Here is an 18,727-nt window from a genome sequence, read left to right on the forward strand (position 1 = left end):
TTGCGAGAACTCCTTCAAGGTTTTGAGGATGGGAGCTGTTGGCTAGGTTTCCACAATTTTAAAGTGTGTGCTGTTTTATTTGAGAAAGAGTTGATGATGGGGGGGGGTTGATGTATAACAATGAGAAAGACAGAAAATACAGAAAATCTTTAAAGATCAGAAAATTTTTCTATGAAAAATGTCTTTTATGTGTGGGGTCTCTCACGATTTTAACATTTTGTTAAAATACATTTAATAAATCCTGTAATGTAGACCAGACATAATACGGCTGCTTGAAGAACCACTCCAGATCTTGATATTTCTTAATTCTTTATTAAATAATCATAATAACAATAATAATAATCATCATCATCATAAAAAGCACATTTTGTTTCTGTACAAAGCCTCCAGAGATCCGCTGGAAGTCGAACCAGTGCTGCGATCCTTGAGTCACTTTTAAGTCACTGTTTTTTTTTTGTTTTTTTTTCGAATGTGGACAGAAGAAAGCTCCAGAACTCCAGTCTTTCTTTCGTAGCGCCAGAGCAGAAGCTGGAGCAGAACTGCTCCAAGGCACTTGGAAAAGTCCCCGGGTCCAGCGGCAGTCCTTTAGAGGAGTGTGTGTAGGCGTGCATGGGAGCACAACGGGTCCGTTTTCCCCCTGAAGCGGTACAACAACCTTCCGTGCCTGAAAATAAAAAATGCAGGTTCCCGTAATTCCACTTGGTGAGCGTTCCCATAATTCCACTTGGTGTTCTCCTGTGTGTGTGAGAGTCTGTGTGTCTTGTCGTTGCAGAGGTGTAGTAGTGATGGTGATGTATTTCCATGACGGTGGTGTGCGTTTGTGTGTGAACGTGAGCGAGTGTGTATGCGTGTGTGTTCCCATGCTTGTCAAAAGATGAAATCCATCTGAAGGGACTGGGAAAAGATTAACTATGTCTGTGATTCGCTCTTTTTTACTTCGCCCGGCCTTTGAAAGCTGAAAGGGGGCTGAAAAGAGATCAAACTCGATTTATCTCTGAACCTGTCTTCTGTTAACCTTCAGCCTTGCCAAGTAAAAAAAACTAAACAAAAAGAAAACAGGTTTAAAAGAGGAAAATATGGAGTGAGAGAGGAGAAAAAGACAAGCATATTATGTGTATCTATAGCCTCTGTGTTTCTCTATGGTGGTGTTCCTCATGGCTCTATCTTAGGGCCTACAAAATAATGTGTTTTGCAGGTTTTCCCAATACTTTTCATCTATATAACAATTTACAATGGTCCTTTCCTTTAGCACAGCAATCCATAGGTTGCACTGACAAAACAATTCCCTGTTGTTTTACACAATAACAAATAAACAAATCCATTTTCATTCCAGGTCCCATTACTCTCCTTAAAAACACACACAACCACAATCACGAGGCCTCCGACTACACCTATCACTCTCTAGAACTCTCTAGAAGAACCTGGTTTCTTCCCTACTTCTTTCCTTTTCCGTCATTAAAACGTATTAAAACTCAAAAAAGTTTTTTCCAAACACGAAAAAATATCACAGAACTAAACAAGCTTGTATAAGGGATGTGAAGAAGATCCAGTAGGAATGTAAATGTAAGATCAGTCTAGGTCGATAGTGGCCTCGAACAAGAAGAAGAAAAAGAAGAAGAAGAAGGAGAAGAAGAAGAAAAAGAAGAAAAAGAGCATTAACCTGCATTAAGGCATCACATGTCAGGGCCTTTAAAAACCAAAAACATCATAAAAAAAGCAAAAAAAAATGGATCATCCACCACATAAGCTCTGCAAGTGTGGAAGATTTGAAGAGAGTCTGAAGAGAAAACTTCAAAGTCCAGCAACTTCAGTTCAGTTCTACCACAGATCTCCCATAGATTTAAAAATCTAATCTTTATCTAGATATACATTCCTTTTTTTTGGAAATAGACAGAACACTGATATGTATCGATATCTGTTTTTTTGAGGCTAAGCTGGGGGAAAGTTTGGCCAGAGATCACTTCACTTCACATTGAAGCGACCTCCAAAATTCCATATTTGATGCCGTTGAAGCCATTATCTGAGCCGAGCGAGAAGAGTGCGAAGAGTGCGGGTCGGAAAAGTACGAGCTCCAGTAGATGCACCGTCAAGCAGCGAGGTGTTCCCATGACCAGCGGGACATGCATACCAAGAGACGAGGCTCGCCTCCCTCTTCTGAGAGAGTCAAACGGGGCCTTTCTGATGTCCGTCCACCGCTGTCCCTCAAGCCTCCGAGCAGCAGCGCTGTTGATTGAGCTTGACTTTGTGCTTGATCCCGTCGTAGAGCTCGAAGTTGTAGTTCTCCAGGGTGGTGGAGGAGCGGGTGGTCAGGCCGCCGTACGTGCAGGTGCAGTACAGCAGCAGGCCGGCACATACGGCTCCTAGGAGGACGCCCAGCGAGCTCATTACGATGATGGTCAGCAGAATGGGGTCCAGGGTGTAGAGCCAGGAGCTCTCCTTGTCTGGCACCCGAGTCACTGGAGGCTCTGAGGACGGCTCTGCGGTGCTCCATTCTGGAACCTGGAGGCCTAGAAGTACAGAAAACAAAAGTTAAAGTCAGAAGTGTTTCGGTTCCACTTTAAAATAAGGCTCTTTATAAAGGGTTTATAAATGCAAAGTTTACAAAGGAGTTTATTAAGGGTCATTAATTAGGTTATAAACCATTAATAAGAAATTATAACACATAAATAGGAAGGGCAACAGTGGCCTGTCATGAAACAAATAGTGATTCCAAAACAATTTATACTGTTAAACCTCAGATCTTACTAAATTCTTAACTTACTGTGTCTTTTCCATCAGTCAGCATTAACATTTCTGTAAAATTAACTATAATAACTTACAGTATTAAACGAGTAAACTGACCTTCTACATTATATCATTAGATGTTGTTTTTACTGTTGTTCTTTCTATGGATGTGTTGTATGCAAGTCTTTATTAATGTTTTTTAAAGTATTTACAACTTTACAATTACAATGTATAACCATTAACAAACTCCTTTATAACTTATTTATAAACCCTTTATAAAGGAGCCTTATTGTAAAGTGGTACCAGTGTTTCTCATTGTTCTAAAACATAAGAGTCATTGTCAAAGTCCAGTCCTAGGGATCCACTACCAAGAACAATTTCCTCAAAGTTAATTTTCCTCAACATTTTCTTGCCTACATCATCTAGCTGATCAGTTCATTTGCTGGCTCAAACTATGTTCGAATGGGTGGGATGTGTTAGGCAGAAAGCGAACAGTCAGTTTTCAAAGGGAAGTTGGGCAAGTGACAAAAGAAGTTCCAATAATAGGTTAATACCACAGGACTCCTTAAAGTACAGGACCTCTTTGTGGTCCTGTGGACTTTATGCCTTAGAGCTTTTTTGTTTGGTTGCATTGTAGCATGTTAGAGCTTTTTTGTTTGGTGGCAATATTAAGCAGGTGGTTTTGATACCATGGGCTCTATCGTACATCTTGCACAAGGCATGACGTGATGCTCATTGCTATCCTACACCCTGTCAAGAGTCTATTTTCACGCCTTGCACCACCGCCACTAAAACAGTGTCAGAGTTTAGGAATAAATCTACACTGATGGGTGTGGTGGTCTGGAAGTGAGGCGTGTTCAGGTAAATATCTGGCCTGTTTTTATCTTGGCAGCGGGAAAAACACTAACTGGTGCGCCACTAACTGATTAAAACCCTGACAACAGTCAACAGTCAGTCATCCCAATCCTGTCTTAGCCATGCACATATACTCTCACTCGTTTAACACACACATGGATGCGCTGCAGAGCACAACCCCGACTTTGCTGTTCCCTTAAATGAGCTGCAGCCGTACTTTCACTGCATAAACACACAGGTCAGTATCCTCTGCTGAGACGTGCAAAAAGCGCTGCTCTGCTTAAATTATGTCCATGGTTGTTGCCAGTCAGTTCTAAGTTAATGCCTTGGTTTTGACACCTGGGTTGATATGTGTTTTATGTTCTATTGTAAACGAAACAGGAGTCTATTGCCCTATTCGGGGGTTCTGAGGTAAATCTGTTGTAATTTTCTCTTTAATGGGAGGTCCTCTGTGGTTTTATTCCCGTGTATGTGTTTTCCAGGCTAAATTACCTACTGTTTTTCGCTGAACTCTGTGGTCCTCCAATAATTTTAGTCCCATTCGGACATCTCTATTGTGAGTTTTGTCTCCTCGCGTTAAATAAAATAACTGTTTGTCCACTGCCAGGTACCGTAGTTACACTTTGGGCGCACGTTTCCATGAAGATCCACAACAGCGAGTAGAAATGGAGGCGCTAATGAACACGAGGTCACGTGACAGAGAAAGCCAAAAAACTCACTGGTCCTCCTGTTTTTTTTAATTGCAGTCCAGATGCAAGAGTTTTATCACTGAGTAGAAGTGTCAAATATTTTTTACAGACGCCCCCCTTTGAAACGAATCCTGTCCGGATAGGAATGTACTTAAAATTTTACACAAGTTGTACTTGTTTATACACAATGAATTATAATAATGAATATATAATGAATTCATATCTGAGTTTGGAGCAAAGGGTCATAAATGCTATGGTGCCCCTGGACCATCAAAGGTAGCCTCTGTTCTGCTCTACTAGCTTGAGCCAAAAGCCTGGTCTGCTGCAGGTAAAAGCTTAATTAATGAATAAATTAATGCTGTGGCTGGCTCATCTGCGGCATTTCTTAATTAAGCCACTTTTGACACCGAGTTAATGCTGTTTTTTTTTTTTTTCTTTTTTTTTGAGCATGCTCAATTTTACCCACTTAGTGACAACAAATGAGTCTCAGGTGATTGACATCAGGGGGGAGGGTGTGAAGGCCAGGAATAGACTTAATTATGTTTCATTAGGGTGAAGAAAAAACAGCGGCGAGGGGTAGCGGGAGATGGGAGACGTCGATAAAGAGAGAAGGGAATAGGCGAGGGCGAGAGGGGGGGAGGGAGGACTGACAATATATAAAGATGAACAGATTCTGGGCCGGTAATTAACGTGTCCCGGCCTATATTTTTTTTAAGACATGAAACAAAGACGTCTTTATGAGGGAGACGGATGCCGGGGCGAGAGACAGGAGGATGGAGAAGAAGCCAGACGCTGATAAGACAGACATCTCTGTTCTCTAGAGAAAGTCCTACATGAGGGTGAGGACAATGAACACATGCACCGGGTGCATTATTGCATTGTGATTATGTATGGGCTCAGGCTTAGACTGATAAAATATGGATAAAAGCCAAATCTTTCCTGGCGGTCAGCATAAAAACCTTTGCGAACTACAATGCAAAACATGAAATCATTGTATTTCAAATGCGTTCATTATTTCCACGTGAATAACATGCATTATAAACACAATACCCCGCAAAAGAGCGTAATTTTTATAATTGAGCAATGCAATTTAAATGTGTTTATCTGTATTATAGGTCTAATTAAAATCCATTTGAATGCAAGCAGGTGCTGCAATACTCAATAATGCTGATCAGATGGTAATTCTATGAAGTATACACAAATTTTAGAACAACCTATTCTTCCAGTCAGACAATGCCTTTTTCAGGGAGGGGCTTGTATCCAAGACAATGCTAAACCACATACTGAATCCATCACAACAGTATCTGTACAAGACAACAAATGCTCCACTGTATACATGATATGAATGAAAAATACTCTATACTGTCTAAATACAGTTTCAAAAATGTAAAAATAAAACTTTCAGACAAGACATGGCAAGACAAAACAAGATGAGACAAGAAAAAACAAGAGCACTGGGTCTTTGGATTTTCTTAAAGTTTCTTCTTTCTCTATTGAATACCAATAAAACATATTCTAATCGTTACTTAAGTCACAATTATAGACAAACACAATCTAAGGAAACACTCAAACAGCTATACTGTTGATGTGTTTTAAAGAGCACTAAAATATACTCTAAATACAGCTCCAAAATGTAAAAATAAAACATTTAGACAACATTTAGACAAGACAAGAACAATGATTTTTCTTTTTTTGATTTACCTAACGTTCTCCACTAATTACCAATAAAATATTGGCTGACCTTTACCATATCTTTAGTCACAAACACAATTTTCTCCATTCTCTATTTACTATCAATAAAACAGGGTCTGATTTTTACCTAAGTCTCAATTATGAACAAACACGATCTAAGAACACACAAACAATTGTACTGTTGATGTGTTTTAAAGACCACCTTCAGTAGCCATCCAAAACCATGCAGGCTAGAAAAAGTAAGTGAACCTCTGTGTTAATTACTTTGGCAAAAGGGGTTTCAGTTAGGGATGTCAACGTTCTGCGAGCCACAGTATCTCGTGTGTACTGAGAATACATAATAGAAGACAGTGGACAACACTGGTAATTATGGTGACTGGCAGTGTCTGGCTAGAATTGTCTGTGCGAACAGATAAACAACTCTGGCAGGAATAACATACAGGTCGATGCAACTTCCATGGGAGATAGCAAAATTAATTGGAAATGATACCAGTACTTAGTACAGTAATTAAATGTACTAGTTTGAGTATTTATCTGTGCAGTGTGTGTTTGTTAAGTGTATGATATACAGTATGTACAGTTTCAGTTACTTACCAGCATCTATTTGATCCCTGCTGTTCAGGAGTCGACTACCTCTAGGGTCCATTCTTTTAACTGTGGAGGAACAAAAGTTTGATTTAATTAAAGCACAATCTAAAGTCTAGCCAAACATAATGTGTAATAGATATTGCTATTGAAAAAAGAAAGATAATTAAAGCAGCAGTCTTACTTTTTTTATATATAAAACTAAATAGAAAGCAGTAGTATTCCTGAGTTAGGAGGGGACAATATTCTATTTAATGTATGTATCAAGGTTCTGGCATGGTGAATAAGCCTTTCAAAGGTTTACCGTTCTAATATCTCCAAGTTCAGAGTAACTCTTGTATCAGCGTCATTAGCAGAGGTAGGAAAAGCTAATGTGACCATAAATTGATTTGGCTTTGCAGTAATGAAAGCAGAAGCAAATATGGCTGCTTTAATCTATATATTTATAGTACTTTTTCACATGATCAGTGCAATTACACATTCTCACCAGAAAGGTCTCCAAATAACTAAACCCCTAAAACTTACATATTGATGCTTTAAGGCATGTATGATATATTTAGGCTGTTCTTGTTTCATTGATTCACAGTTGGTGAATGAGTAGATGAAACTTTTAAAACATTCTTATATCTCCATGTTCAGAGTAGCTCTAGTATCGACATCATTAGCAGTGGCAGGAAAAGTTAATGTGCCCATAAAATAAACTCTCATAAAGACCTACCAGACAAGCTGTATTGATTTGGCTTTGCCGTAATGGAAGCAGAAGCAAATATGGCTGCTTTAATCTATATTAAAAGTACTTTTCCACATGCTCTGTGTAATTACACATTCCTACCAGAGAGGTCTCCAAATCTGCAAATCCCTAAATCTTACATATTGTTGCTTTAAGGCATTTATGAAGTATTTAGGCTGATCTTGTTTCATTGATTGACAGATGATGAAGCCTTTAAGAGTTTACTGTTCTAATATTTCCATATTCCGAGTAGCTCTTGTATCAGCATTATTAGCAGCACCAGGAAAAGCTAATGTCTCAGAAAGACCTACCAGACAACCTGTATTTAATTGCATTCGCAGGAATTTAACCATAATCATATTGATGACATTTATTTAATTACGGCTGCTTTAATCTATATTAAAAGTACTTTTCCACATGCTTTGTGCAATTACACCTTCTCACCAGAGAGTTAATCAAATCTGCAAATCCCTAAAACTTCCATATTGTTGCTTTAAAGCATTTGTGAAGTATTTAGACTGATTTTGTTTAATTGATTAACAGTTGGTGAATGAGAAGATGAAGCATTTAAAAAGCTAATGTGACCTTAAAAACTCTCAGGAAGACCTACCAGACAACCTATACTGATTTGGCTTTGCAGCAATAAAAGCAGAAGCTAAAAATGCTGCTTTAATCTATATTAAAAGTACTTTTTTACATGCTCTGTGTAATTACACATTCCTACCAGAGAGGTCTCCAAATCCGCAAATCTCTAAACCTTCTATTGTTGCTTTAAAGCAATTAATTCACACACACTCTCTCTCTTTCATGCTCATATCATCTGACACTGTACTCATATTTACAAAAATAATGCTTTATTATCGTCTTTCAAAAGCACATTTCCAGTTCATCAAGCAAAAAATATTCTGTTCACATTTGCTTTTTTTCTTTTTTTAAACAGTGCACTCTTTTTTTTTAAGGTTGAGGTATAGCGTGGCCACAGTTATCAGGTACATTCATACAAGGAAGGTGCTTCCCATCTGCCACCATCATCATCATCAACAACATCATCATCTTCATCATCATCACTATCATCAACAACACCATAGTCTTAAACAAGGGTAGAGTCTGAATCATGAGACTGAACCACCTCCTACACAAAGCTGTGTGGTGTGATGAAGAAAAGGCCTGAGGCGTCAACCATGGCTCGGTGGATTTTACCGTACAGTGCTGCCTTTGTTCGCCGAGCATTTGAGTCCAAACCAAATAAGGCACGAGAGAAAAAATTACAGAGGATGCGAAGGTGTGGGCTGACGGGCTCCATTGTGAGCAATCGGTTCAACACAGACCAGATAAAACGCCGCTTGGATTGCTTTTTACAAGCCCTGAAACGTCCATATCTTAGGAAATAGCTCTGTTTGAGTCACTTGGCACGTTGGACTATATAACTGTGGAGATTTGATCTAGAGATACAGATCTGAATCCTTATGATCTGGAAAAAATAAAGTACCACTTAAAAATGATGAGTTTCTTTGATTTTATCAAATTGAAAACCTCTGGAATATAATCAAGAGGAAGATGGATGATCACAAGCCATCAAACCAAACTGAACTTCTTGGATTTTTGCACCAGGAGTGACGGCATAAAGTTATCCAAAAGCAGTGTGTAAGACTGGTGGAGGAGAACATGCCAAGATGCACGAAAACTGTGATTAAAACCAGGGTTAGTCCTCCACATATTGACTTCTGAACTTTATAAATATGAACTTGTTTTCTTTGCATTATTTGAGGTCTGAAAGCTCTGCATCTTTTTTCTTATTTCAGCCATTTTTCATTTTCTGCAAATAAATGCTCTACATGAGAATATTTTTATTTGGAATTTCCGAGAAATGTTGTTCGTTTATGGAGGTTATAAAATAAAACGAAAATGTTAATTTTACTCAAACATAAACCTAGAAATAGCAAAATCAGAGAAAGAGATTCAGAAACTGAATCTGAGTCTCTTAATTTAAACTGGGCCATATCCATTTTTCCTACCAAATCAACATTTTTTTAAGTTGTTTACACTTTTTTTTTACATGACCAATATCTTACATTATTCTAGATGTTTGGGCTTCACATGAAGTTTCGGTTTCATCTTTTCCAGCATTACAGGAGCTATTTACAAGTTTTAAAGAGAGAATGACAGCTAAGCCTACCATCAAAAATTAGCTTGACTTGGCTTTTAAAAAGGGGCAAGTTATTTGACCACACCCACTTGGATTTGATTTGATACGTGACATCGTGTTTAGTAGCTCTTCCATATACACTCACTGTTGTGTTTTACGTGGATTTCTGTGGAAACGCGTCCAAGGTGTAATTACAGTGCGTGGCAGTGGACAAATAGATATTTTATAACAAATCTGGGAAAACTGAATTAAAATTATTGGAGGACCCCTTCAAATAAAAGAGAAAATTACCATAGAACCCCCTGAGAAACTTCTGATAAACTTATCCTCTCCAGATCTTATGAGTGATTTCTCTCTTTCTATTGATCTTTAGAACAGCTTAAGATATTTTTATTATTATTGTTATAGTTATGGACACAATACTCTGGTGATTATCAGCCAAGCTTTACTTCATTACACCCAATAGAGAAGAAATGTGTTGCCGTTCGAAACTCTTCCCTGGTGAGGGCATCTGGGGAGAAGAAAAAAAGAAAGAAAGACGGGTTTGGCATCAAGCCTTGCTGGGCGATAAGTAGCCACATGTCCCTGGAGAAAGCTTTCGCTCATTAATGTGGTCTCCAGGGATGAGCGAGATGGAGGGGTGGTGGAGGAGGAGGGGGATGGAGGAGAACACTTCCAGCAGCTTTAATAAATGCTATCTGGTCCATTAACTAATTAAAATTATTAAGAGCTTGGAAAGAAGAGTGTGGCGAGTGGAATGGCTATTGGAGAGAGAGATGGAGATTGGTTGATTTAAAAGCACATTGCGAGCCAGTGCCAAAACATCTCTTACCGCCTCTCTGTCTAGTGGAAATTGCACTAAAAAGCCTACAAAGAGCCAAAGGTCTCTCGCTTTCTCTCTCTCTCTCTCTCTGTCTCTCTCTTTTTCCCACCTACACTGGAAAATTTCACCATTTTCCTTCGCACGTCTACTTGTTTCTATAGCAACACCCTACAGGTGATGATTAACAGTTTAGGCTTAGTTTAGGGTTTAAAACCCTTTAATCCGGCTTTAGCATGTGTATCCACATTCAGAAATACCAAGTGCACACATCTGCAGTGCGGTATATTCTAAATCTGGATTAGATCAATCTACATACAGCCAGAAAATGATGGATGTTCATGATATGAAACATATTTTGATCTGAAAGCTTCTTTGTATCTAAGACCCAATTTAAGGTTTCCAGTTTCCCAGATAGGGATTAACCAAGGTTTGGGACTAAACAACTGTTTGAATTGAGAGGTTTTAAGCCTACAACTAGGCTTAATCCCTGTCTGGGAAACAAACCCCAAGAGTATAGTATCTATAAGGCTCTATGAACCATTCACCACACATTATAATGCATTACAAGCCATGTTTATAAGGCGTAATAAAAGGCATTATGCATTACAGACTGTATTCATAATGTGAGTAGTAACACAATCTGTCTTCTGTGCCTTCAACCACAGATGCAGCTTTTACTATTGTGTTATTGAAGCTAGCTGGCTAGCTAAATGCTAGAAATAATGTTAAATAGTCTGTTAGATCATTTTATGATCAGTGTTGACGGCAGTAGATTAATTTAGACTGTCTTTGCTCTGAATATGATACAAACCAAACACTGTGTAGAGGTTGTTTTAAACCATTCAGACATTTAAAAATGGTTTCTCCAAAATGGTCTTAGTGAAGCCTTAACATTTTTTACTTAGATTTTTGCTATTTCTACATGAGAACCATGAGAACCGGTGAGAACCATTGCTCTGGAGAATCGTCCAGAAGGATTTTAAGAAACCACATGTGATGCTCTGATTTGTTTTGTCTTTTTCGGATCTTCAAATCCAGTCCTGAAGTTCTGAGGTCCTGAACAGATTGATGGTTGTGTTTTCTTGGATGTATTTAAGCAGAGAAATTAACCAATGGTGCTTGACATCATTTGTTCAATACCTTAATACAGTGTTTTTGTTTATGATGTGTACAATGTGCAAATAATCCGGTAAGACTACCTTTATAAAGGGTTTATAAATGGTTTACAATTAGTTTATTAATGGTTGCTAATTTGGTTGTAAATGCCTTAAAAATCATTAATAGTCAGTTATAACTCATACGTAGAAAGGGCAACAATATAGCTGGCTGTGGGTTCACCATTTGGCAAACAACAGGTCTACGTACATTTCTACTTATGTGTTACAGCTGATTATTAATGATTTTTAAGGCATTTACAACCTAATAAGTAATCATTAATAAACTAATTGTAAACCATTTATAAACCCTTTATAAAGGTAGTCTTATTTTAAAGTGGTACCAATAATCCTTTTTGGGGACCTTTTTTATTTATTTTTTTATATATAAGAATGTGTGTGAACTTGTGTGATCATATCCATACTATAAACCTAAAATGTTGAGAAAAAAAGTGTTTGGTACTGCATTTATACCCTGAATTCAATATGACCACAATACTGCACAACTGCTGCTAGCCATGTCTTCGCACTAGTAGTGCGTGTTTTTTTGCATGTGTTGACTTGCACTTTTCAAAACCGATGCACACTAATGCTAATTTATTAAATGTAATTTGATAAATTAGCCGAAATGCGGCCAAGAACGAACGGGCAAGCATATGGCAGCGCCGGACGCTATTTGCTGCTCTAGGAGACCTGGAAACCCTACGGCACAGGAAAATGGCTACCAGCTGTCGGGAGCCCGCAGACCCTGTTCCTGTGCCGCCGCTCTCTCCGTCCTCATTAGGACGAGGTGGTTAAGGGAAGCAGCTGTCTTTGTTTATACGGCTTGTTTTCAAGGCCTGAATGCTGACAGTTTGGTTGGAATAACGCACGCCTACGTGCTCCTGGCTCGCAAAGAAGCAGTCCTACGCAGTTTTCTTTTTGGAGGGAGGGAGGGGGGATTTCTGTGGCGAAAATGCGAAAATGTGAGGAACAGTAGGAACAAAGGCAGCACCCTGGTGATATCATAGAAGGAAGCATGCAGGAGATTTTCTTGTTCTTTCTTTGCCTCTCATTTTGGCATCATTTGAGGCCAGCAAGCATTTCTGACCACTCTGGTGGAAACTTTGTTAGGGCCGAAATGTAATTTTGGATTTTTTTTTCTTTTTTTTGCCATTCATTCTAACTGTACTCTCTTTCCCATCGATTCAAATTTAGCTGATGCCTGGCTCATGATGTGGAAATTCAATCTGAGCCTTCTTTCGTACACTGAATCTGTTAATGCATGTCCACAAGGCTTGATCAATGTCCACACTTGGTACAAAAGGTACAAACCCATTTCCAATCGCATTGCATGCTGCCCCATGACTCACCCACCACACAAAACCTTCAGTTCCGTCATCTTTTGGGATGTCTCCTCAAGCATCACAGTATATCACTTTTTTCTAAGTGGTCCATTCCCTTCTTTGGCGAAAGAATAAAGAGGGAAATCGTAATTGCCATCAGGATCTATTCCAAGTGCAAACACAGTTTGACAAGTGCGAATTTTACCCATCAATCACCCCCCTGTTGTAAATCAGACTGGTTGAGAAACAGTTTTACAGCGCTATTTAGATCACTGACAGCTTGAAGACAGTCCTGATCTCTTGATCCTTCCCGTCATCTGCTCTGGGAACCTAGCCCTGGTTTGGGACTGGCTGAGGAGGCAACTCCCCATCCAAAGAACAGCCAAAGATTAACAAAGCATCGGAGTCAGTTCAGTCCTGGATCAGTGATTAAGGTCATCGGGTTGCACGTCATCTTCGCTGAGCTCCTGAGGGTTCCGCAGCTGAGGAGCTTTCATCCGCGGCATCCATCGTGAGGATGGGCCTAAGCCCACAGTGAGAGTAGCCATGCTGGAACTCTTCCAGAGAGCCAGTTAGAGCAAGCTGGCACCTGTTGCCAGTCCCTGGCTGGACATTCTGCAGTAAACAAGCTGTGTACACCAGCCAGACAAGAGATCCACCGTGTCCAGCGAGTGAGGGAGCACAGAAAAAGACAAAAGAAAAGCAGTGTAGATGCTGGTTCCATTCCGTAGTTCCATACGCAAAATCAGTCGGTAGTGAGAAGGCAATCGTAACGGTTGTTTGAACATGTTTGAACAGTTTGAAGCTTCCCTTCCACTAAACTAACTTTTCAGTCTTTTCTTGCTCTCCAGTTTTGGCGACTGGGCTTTTGTCAAGAAGTCTGCAACATAGATCTCTTCTATGTCTGTCAGTAGCTTTCAGTCCAATTCCACAAGTCCCTCACCAGTAGGAGTTTCCATCCCCCTTCTCCACCCAAACAGTTAACTTAGAGCCCGCCCCTGATCTGGGCCCTGCACCATTCGGGTAGTGGGCATTGTGAGGGCTGTAGTAGGCCATGGTGGGTCGGCTCCTCCTGGCCGTCAGGCGGCGGCAGCCAATGGCCATGACAATGGCAATGACCAGGAACAGAATGGCGCTTCCGCCAGCCATGAAGTAATACCAGTTGGGGGATATGGGTGGTACTGACAGCGTATCTACTGTTGGCTCACTCCTGCCTGGTACGGCTCCCCCTGGTGGAGAGATATATACAGAATGTGATAACACCCCACATTACTGCTGAGGCTCATTGTGCAAACATAGCAGAGCAGTAAAAGCACTCCGTCACTGTAGTTACTGCATTGAAAATTCAGCTAGCATACTCATTTCAGCGTGAAACATTCTTTTTTAGGTCATTTAGGTGACGTGTTTCAACATTCCTGCTTTTCAAAAGTGCAAACAGTGTTTTCAAACCAGTACATACAGTGAAAGAAAGAATCAGAACATACAGCAGCAGAGTAATGTAAAGTGATATCAGGAAACTAGTGCTCTAGGAGGCCAAGCAAATCCTACACCAACAGTGCCCATTAGTCCTGAGGAGCATGCAAGTGTGTGAATGCCCTGTTTCAAACATATATATAGATGATGTACTAATCTACATTCCTAAATCAGAGAAAAAGTATGAATAGTATGGAAAATGCAAATACAAAAATGTAGGGTTTCTTGCATTTACATTGACTTTTTTGTTGCACACAGTATGAACCCAAGATATATCATGTTTTGTCCGGTCAACTTATTTATTGACATTTATATTTGGTCTGGTGCACACATCTTTCTTTTAAAAAGATCTAAAACACTGATTTGTTTGACCACAATACACTATTTGCTCAGTCTACATTGCTTCTGAAAATGGTAAAAATATGTTTTCAATTCGGCACAGTGACATTTTAAGCCGTATTTGCAAATGTACCTCTGATAAAGGTTTGCTAAGGTAATCCCTTGGCCATGTGGTTCCTGATGCAGTGCCATCTATGGTATTGGAGATCACTGGTGTTCAGTTTAGGCTTGTGCCTTTGCCTTTATGCACTAGAATTTCTAAATTCTAAATATTTTGACTGTTTAGTAATACTATATAATGAATAATGGAGATATATGCAAATCCATTTTAAACTTTCTTTGCGGGAGACTTTTTTTTGTTTAAATAATTTTCTCACGCATCTGAAAACAGAAGCGACAGACCATCAAACTCTCTTTAGTCCTTCTTAAAGCCTTTCATGGACACTACTTTTGCATCAAATTATGATAATATCTTGGCCTCGCATTGTTTTTATTCAAATAAACTATAAGTAAATGCAAGAAACTCTACAGTTTTTTAGATTTGCATTTTCCGTACTGTCCAAATCTTTTCTGATTTGGCGTTGTAGTCACTTGCAAGGACATTCTTCTTTTCTGAATGTGCACAAGGCTAGGATATTGTACTATTGCACTTACTGACATGTTTCTCCTAACTACATTTGCGCTGAACTATATTAAGAAAGACTCTTGTTCTGGAAAGATAAGGCTTCTATATTTACTGTACCTAAAAATTACCTTTATACCTAATTACCTTTATACATTTATATCTAGGGATGCACCAATATGGGCATTTTGGCCAATCCAAATATTAACTTGCCATTTTGTGTGCATAAACATTTAACATTAGCAATGCTAAATTAGCATTAGCGTTAGAAACAATTTATTCTTCTGCTCATCATCAAATATCTGCTCAACATCAAACTACCACTGATGTTTGTTTAAAGCAGGTTTGTGCATCCCTTACTCCTGCTGTTTTAAGACGCTCAACTTAGCTGGAAATTACACTTTATAGCGATTAGCTCTGCAGGACTACTCAAAGGGCAGTTTAACTACTGTCCTATGACAGGGTTTCAATTCTCTTGTCATTCAGGGGTGTATTTAGGGCTGCATTCAAAACAAGGGTCCGGAAAGCCAAGCAAAGGCACATGCATTTTGGTTCTGTTCAGTCAAGCTTGAAAAATACTTGCACGATGCAAACAAAAACTGCTGTCTTTGATAAGGGTTGAGGCTACCTTGCTGATCACTGATTGGCTGCACTGTTATTTACAGGAAAAAAAAAACTTGGTTGCATCCAAAGGAAGTGTAGAGTGCGCAGGAATTCTGGGCGCAACTATCTATTCAGATGTTGATTGATTATTGATTATTTTTAAGATTATCATTCTGGTAAACCTGGATGCTCCTAGTTCTGCCATTAAAACATGGTCTGCTGAATCATGGAATCCCCTGGACTACCAGGTCAACTTAGTATGGAAGCAGACAGACACACTGCCATCTCCTGCAACCGAATACATCTGGGACATTCAACAAAGGCTCTATGAGTTCCACCACATAAAACATCCACCATACAGGCACAGTCAAAGATACGCCTGCTTTTCCCCCTGTCAGATCTGCGCTGTCTGCTAAAAAGAGCACTCGATACAGGAAAAAAAGCCACCCAAAAAGGAACACGGATGCCGAGCACTGTGTCTCTGACGCAACCCTTCTGAGCAGAACATTGTACAGGGACACGTCTTGTGATGCTATATTCAGTTGCAAAGAATGACTGTCACTCATTAAAGAAACGGTGCCTGCTAGCAGACAGAAGAAATAGCTATACTATACTAGACTTGAAGCGACACTTAGCATCTCTGGGGTAAGGCAGGAAGGGTGCAAACGGAATTGTGCCGACTCCTTCAAGAGGAAACAGTCAGTAATCCTTTTAGCTCGGATAAAAATAAAACTGATCTCAGGAGGTTACGGGTTTCAGCGACTGGTTAAGAATGAAATAGGGCTGGTGACTCGAAGGGATGAAGGGTTACCAGCTCCTTGTGATAAACACTAAGGTAGCTTTGGGTTTGCAAACAAGGATTAAGCCTAGTCATAGACTATATTTGCCTTTCAATGAAAAATGTCGATTCAAAATGTTGTGCACTCTAAGAGCATTTTCACACCTGTAGTTTGTTCCTTTGGTTCGGATCAGTACATCAGTTCATTTATTGGAACGTTTTCTCACAGGCTTGAACCTATATACACCAAAATGTGCACCAACAGACCATACGAGCAGTGTGAAAACTGCTAAGCATGGACAGCAGAGACAGTGTTTGTTCAAAGTTCTGGTAATTAGCGTTATCTGACTAATATATCAGATTAAACTGCGCATTATCAACAGTTTAGCTCAAATTAAAGGAGTATATTTGATATCATGGTCGGATCAAGACTGGATTACATTCGTACTGAAGGGACAAATGAACCAGAGTCCATTTTAAACGGACCAAATTGTACTGGTGTGAAAACGCCCTAAGACTCGGTTTAGTCCCTGTTTGGGAAACTGCTTCTGAAGGTCTGTTTGTTGGGTTAACCGACATTGTATCTACTCTTACTGGCCATACAGGTTCATAATTGATTGGCTAACATCTACCCCTCCCCATCAATTGGTGGAAAGGGATCACCACTTACTCCATCAAACAATGGAAAGGGACCATCGCTGACCAGACGTTGGAATAATACCAGTCTATCAGGTACAAAAACACTGCTGAACCAGTATTGAAAAGTCTAGGGTTTTAGTTTAAGTCTAGAGTTTTAGTTAATGGCTGTGTTCAGACTGCCAATCTGTATCCAGATTGATTTTTGAGGGTCTGAACTGCCAGAAACCAGTAAAAACTAAATTGATTTGAAATGGGATTACATTTTATTCTTTGTTCAGCTTGCTTGAAACCACAAGCTAAAAGGACCCAGTTCCATGTACCTGGTACCAAATTTACCTAAAGGAAAGCAAAAAGCTAAGTAGAGTCAAGTAGTGAAGGTGTCATACAGTGAAAATATGCCTTAAGTGGTTGCTAGAGTGTTGCTAGGTGGCTACTATGGTGACATAGTCATAGTTTCTTAGCATCTTCAAGGAAATCTCTTGAGATGGCAGCTGTAAGTGAATGAGCATTGTCCTGTTGTAAACTTAGTGTCAATGGTTGCAGAACCATATAAACATAACGTTCTATCAACGAGCTATCAAAGTTGATAATCGGTAGTTTGTCAGGAGAATATTTGTTCATTATTTCAACCTAGATACCATCAGCTAAAGTAGTTAGCCTAGCAGGCAAACAGTGCATCATTAGCAACACTCTCAATGCTTCACGGTACATTATAGCACTTGCATCGCATATTAGCAAAACTGTACACTTACTTACTCACAAATATGAGCAAAGCTTTTCTGTTATGGTCACGTAAGATAATACTCAAATAGTGCTTTTAGTATTCAGATACTGGCATCTTAAATATTTCACCAAATACTTGAGGCAGTTGCAGACCCAGGATCAGGCTTCCTTACCTTGACAGTGTACCAATAACAGTGAGTTGCATGATTTAACACTGATCCTGGGTCTAGTTTATAAAAATCGGAGAGTGCAGAAAGCAGGAGGCACAAACATTCACTCAAGAAGCAGAAACTAGGAGAGGTTAAGGGCAGGTTACACTCACCAGTCATATCTGGAGGGAAGGCAGTGAAAGGTTCTGAGGAAAGAAAAGAAAGAGAGAGAGAGAAACGACAGGGAGTTATGGGAGCTGTTCTCTGCTCTACTGATGTTCCAGTGATCAAGCAAGTTTAGCAAACAGCAATTAGCATGAATACAGGATGAGGGGGACTCTAGCAGATGAATAATCGATATCAGAAGGCTCAGAAGGGACATGCAAAATGTACAACCATGTGTAAAAATTCATTAGGCTTATTTGACTAAAGCTGAGGTTACACACATTCAGGGTTTTTGCCCCAATTTTAGTCCTGTCTGAGTCTGAGCTAGTTGGCTGTAGTCTGCAGGTTTTTTCAACAGTCCTTCATTAGGTTTCAGATCAGTCTATAAATCTATTTGTCATGTTTACTTTTCATGCTATTCCAAAATACAAAGCTGAAGTTGGCTTTTTTTAGACATATTCTTATTTAATGCCCCATCCTACTGCACTATTTAAGGTGGAACAAAAATAATAG

At 39.5% G+C, this 18,727-nt stretch overlaps 1 protein-coding gene across 3 annotated transcripts in view; it reads right to left on the bottom strand.

Moving 5' to 3' along the window:
* Positions 1 to 292: 292 nt before the first annotated feature.
* The window catches only part of nrp2a (neuropilin 2a), a 144,374-nt gene continuing 125,939 nt past the window's right edge, over positions 293 to 18,727 (bottom strand). The window contains exons 15-17 of one of the 3 annotated variants that reach the window (XM_022674882.2): positions 18,223 to 18,255; positions 6,555 to 6,614; positions 293 to 2,507 (exon numbers count right to left, since the gene is read on the bottom strand). In XM_022674882.2, coding sequence (XP_022530603.2) covers positions 2,203 to 2,507; positions 6,555 to 6,614; positions 18,223 to 18,255 — 398 coding nt within the window. In that variant the 3' untranslated portion in view covers positions 293 to 2,202. Of the gene's footprint in view, positions 2,508 to 6,554; positions 6,615 to 8,112; positions 13,953 to 18,222; positions 18,256 to 18,727 lie in introns of those variants that run through there. The other 2 variants (XM_022674883.2, XM_022674884.2) reach the window with 2 other exon arrangements.

The sequence above is a fragment of the Astyanax mexicanus genome, chromosome 21, assembly GCF_023375975.1.
Source record: "Astyanax mexicanus isolate ESR-SI-001 chromosome 21, AstMex3_surface, whole genome shotgun sequence".
Taxonomy (NCBI): domain Eukaryota; kingdom Metazoa; phylum Chordata; class Actinopteri; order Characiformes; family Acestrorhamphidae; genus Astyanax; species Astyanax mexicanus.